Genomic DNA, 6,630 nt, shown 5'->3' with positions numbered 1-6,630 from the left:
GGAATATTCTCTCATATCTGGATGTTGTGTTCTCCAGATATCTTTTAATTTTAGTGATGCACAAAATTCTCTAAAAAATTTAGCCTCCTTCCTATATTTTGAAGCACTCTTTTGTCGAAACCTGTCTATTTCAGGATGTAACACCATATTGAAGTCCCCTGCTAATATTATATTCTGCCCTAAATAAGGAATTAATTTTTGCTTGATACTGCCCCAGAATTCCCTATCAAATTCATTAGGCCCATAAACGTTGCAGATTGTCCATATTTTGTGTGATGTTTCGATTTGAACAATCAAAAATCTGCCGGATATATCAACTTCTTTACTTATTATTTTATATGTAATCCTTTTACTGAATATAATTGCGACCCCCCGCTTTCTGTGTGTGCATGGTGTCGCTATTATTTCATTGATCCAATTCACTCTAAGTTTTGCTAACTCATCTTCCTTTAAGTGGAGTTCCTGTAAAAGTATTATATCTGGATCTAGTTTCTTAATTGATTTTAAAATACCTTTGCGCTTTGCTGGAGATGATACACCTCCAACATTCTACTCATCTAAGAATTGTGATTATATTACTACTAAGGCCAGCCCACCTCTAGAGGGGTACCCGGGGGTGGGAGGGGAAGAAAAAAAAAAAAAAAAAAAAAAAAAAGGAAGGGGGAGGGGGGGGAAAAACCACAACATATAACAAATAAACCTGCATCCATTCACTACCCAAGCTAACTATATCTATGCAAGCTGGTAGTTTTCCTTCACTGCCACTCATTACATATCTCTTTGCTACCTTGATCCTAACTGTGCTGGTATATTTACCTAGTTACACCTTAATATTCTTTGTTTTACAGTATGTCTTAGCTTCTTCTGGGGTATTTAGCAGATTTTGCCCTTCTTTCTCTTCTATAGCTATTCTTGCTGGATACCTGAGGCTAGCCTTTATACCTGCTTTAATAAGGGCAGAGCAATATGGTGACATTTCTCTTCTCCTAGCCGTCATGTCGGTAGAGAAGTCCTGGAATAATAGTACTTGTGTACCTTCAATAGTGAGTGATTTAATCTTTCGGTACTGCTGCATAACCCTAATTTTATCTTGGAAACACAGGTATCTAATAACTATCATTCTAGGGCGTTTTTTATTATCTGCGTCTGTCCTGCTTGGGCCGACCCTGTGTGCTCTTTCTACCGCCAGTTTATCTCCCTGTAATTCCAAGCCTAATAGCCTGGGTAACCTAGTGGAGGCAAATTGTAACAGATCTGTAAATTCGCTATTTTCTGGCAAGCCCACCACCCTCACATTGTTTCGGCGCGATCTATCTTCAAGATCGTCAACTTTATTTTGCAAAGATTTAATGGTATCTGTAAGTTTTTGGTTACTTGCTTCCTGTACGGTATATAGGTCTTCTAACTCTGATATTCGAGTCTCTGCCTCTGTCAGCCTACTGGAGAACTGCCTAATTTCCACCGTCAACCCAGCCAGATCTTTTTCAATGACTCAAGTTGTGGTACGATCAGTTCTGCTAACTGATTATTCGTAATCTGTATGTCTGTGCTGGCGGTGGCCATCATGGACGTCTCCAACGTCCGTCTCCAACGGACTGTCTGCTACTGCATCATTTAAGGGCTTGTTGCCTTTCTTATCTCTCTTGACGGGCATAATTGGGGATCTTTGTTTCATATTAGTCAGATATCTTTCCATGAAGTGTCGTGAGTAAAAAATTACTACAAATAGTGAATATTGTATATGCCTATATACCTATAAGCATGTGTATGCACAAAAGGTGAATAAAAAGTGAAAGAAAAGAAAAAAAAAAAAAAAAAAATATTTTGAGGTTGTGTGACCTCTATCTTACAATGCAAATTCTAAACAGCTCCTCCCTACGAAGCCGATACAGCTTCAAACAATCTTGTGTGTATGTGCAAAAAGCTAAAACAAAAGTGCTTTACTTATTTAAGGGAATTATAAGTTTTCAGACCCCCTCGCCTATTAGGCTAATTGTATTTCTACTTGTATCGTCAGATTGATATGTTATTCTTCAAAAACGAAAAACAAACAAACACAAACCTCAGCAGATCTACTTTGCAGTAGCATTCTCTGGTAAAAATCAGTAGTTGTCTACTCACACCTGGCGCAAGAACTTAATATGACAGCTATTGTAGACAACCACATATACATACAATCAATGACAGAAACACAAAGCAGAAATATACAGGTAAACAGAAAGAAATATATAACAGCAGATCAGCAGGGTCAAAGTCCTTTGCCTCACTTCCTACACTATGAGCAAATATTCTGCACTCAGTCTGTGCCAATCTACTCTTTGTTTCTGCAAAGCGATGCTCTCTTTCTCCAAGTATCTTATTGTCTCTTGCTAAGGACCAGGAGGCAGATTTGCAGTAATCAAAGTATAGATAGTTAATGCCTCATAGTATTTTTAGCAGTATAATCCTTTGACCCTTTATTTAAACCTCAAATAGAGTTGGATCCTCTGTCTCCACCAGGTAGATTTTGAACCTGCACGCCTTTGCCTTTGCTAAATACAGCAAACCAGGGTGTACCAACAGCCAAACAAACAGGATAACAAGCCTTCAAAATGTTAAAAAACGATTTGTTTGGCTTTCTTTAGCTTCTTTAGGCCTCCCAGCTGTATTCTCAGTAGACCCTTAGTATATGCTCCAATTAAAGTTAGTTTGAGAGATATATAATAGGACCTTCTGAGCTTGACAAATTGTAACAAGATACTCCCAGAGACAAGGATAACTTTATCAAAGCAGCTGTCTGTTTAAGTTGTATTGCTGTATATAGGCCTCCTCACCCATCGGTTAAACACCTGATCTTCAGATATGCCATTGCTTGTGTACAAAGAAAGATTGATAAGTGTATCTTTAAATCATGTGCAGAGACACTATATCTGTTATAGTCTTAGTACATCATATGTCTCCATATGCCTCCTTCTGCCTCTCAGCTTGCATGAGGCTTACAATATACAGTGCTGGCTTATATGCCGTCTTATAATGAGATTGTACTTGCGGTTTTGCTGCCTCAGGGCTTGCGGCTCATGTGTTAGTTCCGTCACCCTCACACGGACATCGATCCAAACGAGACACCTCCCGTTCGCGCCAACCTCCCGTGGGGCCGTAATAGAGTCGGCCCTTGCTGTATTTGCCGCACTTGTCACGCTTACGTCTTAGTAAGGACCTGGGATGGAGCCGACACCTTCCTCCTCTGTTGCTGCTCCGCGTCAGCTGAAGGGGTTCCTCCACAGGCTTTTCCTCTGCCAGCAAGAGTGAGTGAATGGATGCGGTCAGTACCACCTGACCTTGGCGGTTTACGCCGGCTTCCGTAGTGCTCCGTAAACTCTGTCTCCCCAAGGCGTCCGCAATCAGAGCTGCCAACGGGGACCAGAAGCTGGGGTGATGCAAAAACTCTCTGCTGCTTGATGCGCAGAGCTCAGAGCGCGCGTGTGTTCTCTCACGCTCCTCCCCGGAAGCCCAGCCATAACATCAGTTCTTGAAAATATTCAAGTCTTGGAAATATTCTCAGGTTAAAGTGAATGTAAACTTTCATCAATTAGTGCCCAATTTTTAAATATACTATTAAAAACAGGGGCCCTTTCATTGATGAAAGTTTACATTGCACCGTATTTTAAAAATACTTACCTTTTACTTCTTCAAAGCCGGATCGGCATCCCCCGCCTGCAGGTCCTCTGTAAATACGTCACCAATGACAAAACTGGGTTCCTCCAATCACGGCAGGGCTTCATGAGATGGACGCTCTGGGGGGGAAGCCATGATTGGAGGAAGTCGGTTTCATCATTGGTGACGTATTTACATAGGACCTGCAGGCGGGGGATGCCAATCCGGCTTTGAAGAAGTAAAAGGTAAGTATTTTTAAAAATACAGTGCAATGTAAACTTACATAAATGAAAGTGCCCCTGTTTTTAATAGTATTTTTTAAAAACAGGCACTAATTGATGAAAGTTTACATTCACTTTAAGCAATTGAAATACATATTCTATTAAAGAGAAAACTAATGATACCTAAAAATCTTGATTTTTGTAAAAATTATATATACACAAAATCTTCAGATCATTTTGATTAAACACTACTTTAGTATAATAAAATTTGTATAACATCATTAATATACTTTGAATATAAATAAAAACATTCATTTTTCACATTGATAAAGGCAAAATGGAACAAAATATTAGTATAATAAAGTAATAATGAAAATATTATATAAATCAACTAATTCAAATGTATTAAATTGTAATTACAGGATCAAATAAGAAAAAAGGTAAGCCCTTTGCAGATATGTTCTGTATTCTTTTAAAAATGTAAATCTTGTTTATAGCAACAGTACTAGTTAGGGTAAACAAGCAAGGAAGGAATGCCAAGCAAAGGACACAGTCAAGTTAGAGGGTGGCAGGTTCAGGAGAAATATGAGGAAGCATTATGCTTTTTACAGAAAGGGTGTTTACTTCATGGAACATAAACAAATTAAAAAATGTCTAGGACACACATAAGTCTTTCCTAAGTAATAAGTAAGTTTACACTGCACAAGTAATATAAGTAGATTTAATGGGCCTTTTGGTTCTTATTTACCATCATCTTTTTTTCTAAGTTTCTATCTTTTTTAATAAAAGGCACACAGTACAGGATTATATTACAATTGATATTTTAGCATATAACTTAAAATAACCATTAAAATATATTTTAATACTGTTTTTATAGACTATAATTCAGGTTCAGCTATTTAAATCAACTAATTATGATTTTTTTTAAATTATAATTGCAGGACCAAATAAGAAAAAAGGTATGGATTTTGCAGATCTGTTCAATTTTTTGTGTGAACATGCTTTCTTATATATACACAGTTCTAGTTAATCTGACTGAAATCAAAAATATCTATTTTAGTAAAAAAAAAATTGTTTAGCACATAGCTAAACAAATACATTATTTAATTTAGCTTTTATAAACTATAAAATCATATTCTATTTTTAAGATTTTAATTTATTTGAAAGACAAAAACACCATCTAAATATTAAAATATCAAATATAAAGTTTTCTATTTTACTTAATTATAGGCTCTGGATTAGTTGAAAAAACTAGTAAACATGCTTGTAAACTTATTTCTCATGCTCTATGATATAATTAACGTAAATTAATCTAATTAAGTACCAATTATGAACAAGTTAGATTAATTTTCAAATAGAATAGTTGTGTTAATGTAAAAAAAATATTTGGACTCTACCTGCGCCTCCTTTTCAAATTGAATAACTTTTGTTTTTTTGGTAAGTTACCAATTTCTCTCATTTCTTTAAAATAATTTTGAACTTGTTTAAATTAAACCTGGTATATATTTAGTCTTTCCGGCTCCAGCTATTGCCAGACTGTGTCAGGGAATTGTATCATATGCATCTCTGGACTCAAAAAAACATTTCTAGCATGTTTCCTATAAATATTGGAATTTTAAGTGACATGACGTGTCTTTGTTTCATTTTCACAGTTTGTCAAGGCCTTCTATATAATTTATCTTATATTAATTTGTCTATTTAGCATATTTCTGGTGATACATTCCCCTGATCCCTAAAGCAATCTGTTATAACTCCTATCCTAAAAAATACCTCTTGACCCAAATTCACCTCCATCTATACTCTTTAACACTTATTTCATTACCCTCAGGTTCTGATCTGTCTTTGATGCCGTTGAAAAGGCCTTTGAAAATGCCTTATCTTATAAACCTGTAGCTTGGTCTTTGTGACTCTGCCCATTCTTGGTCTCTTTAATATGCCATTTATAATGTATATTGTTATTATTGTTGTTATTTCACATAGTTTTGAGTTACCAAAAATATTCCATAAAATATTCACTAGTTATTGTCTACTAGAGTTGGAGACATTCTATAGTTTCACAAACGAAATACATAAATTTGAAAAAATATATCTTGAGACTTAAAACAAATATATTAAAACAGATCAAATATGTTCACCTTGTTTGTATATTTTTTATTGAATATATATTGTCAGTATGTAAAACTGTTTTGATTATAGAAAATACTTTACTTACTGTACACTGAAATTGACCACAAACATGATATTTATATACATTTATAAAAGCAAAATGGGACAAATGTTAGTATAGCAAATTATGAATAAATAATCTATCAACTAATTCTAATTTTGTTTAAAATTATAATGAAAAGATCATATAAAAAGACAGTTATTTTACAGATCTATTTTATATTTTTTAAATTATCTTCATTTGCTATATAATAAACAGTTCTTGATAGTATAAGCAGGATATGTAATTCTGAAATACAGTGACAAGAAAAAGTATGTGAATCATTTGGAATGAATTGGTTTTCTGCATGAATTGGTAATAAAATGTAATAGACAAACAGAATGTGCTTAACTAACAACACACAACCAATTATAATCGTTCATGTCTTTATTAAACACATCCCATTAAATATTCAAATTACTGAGGCTAAAGTAAGTGAACACTTGGATTTAATACCTAGTTGATCCTCCTTTGGCATCAATCACCTCAACCAAACATTACCGGTAGCTACAGATTAGAACTGTGCAACAATCAGGAGCAATTTTGTTTACCAATCTTCCTCAAAGGACT

At 35.0% G+C, this 6,630-nt stretch overlaps 1 protein-coding gene across 1 annotated transcript in view; it reads left to right on the top strand.

The window, feature by feature from the left end:
- The first annotated feature begins 995 nt into the window (after nt 1-995).
- The window catches only part of LOC128664341 (mucin-19-like), a 138,813-nt gene continuing 133,178 nt past the window's right edge, over nt 996-6,630 (top strand). The window contains exons 1-2 of the mRNA XM_053719180.1: nt 996-1,063; nt 1,397-1,502. Of these exons, the coding sequence (XP_053575155.1) occupies nt 996-1,063; nt 1,397-1,502 (174 nt within the window). The remainder of the gene's footprint in view (nt 1,064-1,396; nt 1,503-6,630) is intronic.

The sequence above is a fragment of the Bombina bombina genome, chromosome 6 (assembly GCF_027579735.1).
Source record: "Bombina bombina isolate aBomBom1 chromosome 6, aBomBom1.pri, whole genome shotgun sequence".
NCBI lineage: Eukaryota > Metazoa > Chordata > Amphibia > Anura > Bombinatoridae > Bombina > Bombina bombina.
This window is presented reverse-complemented; position numbering and strand designations above follow the sequence as displayed.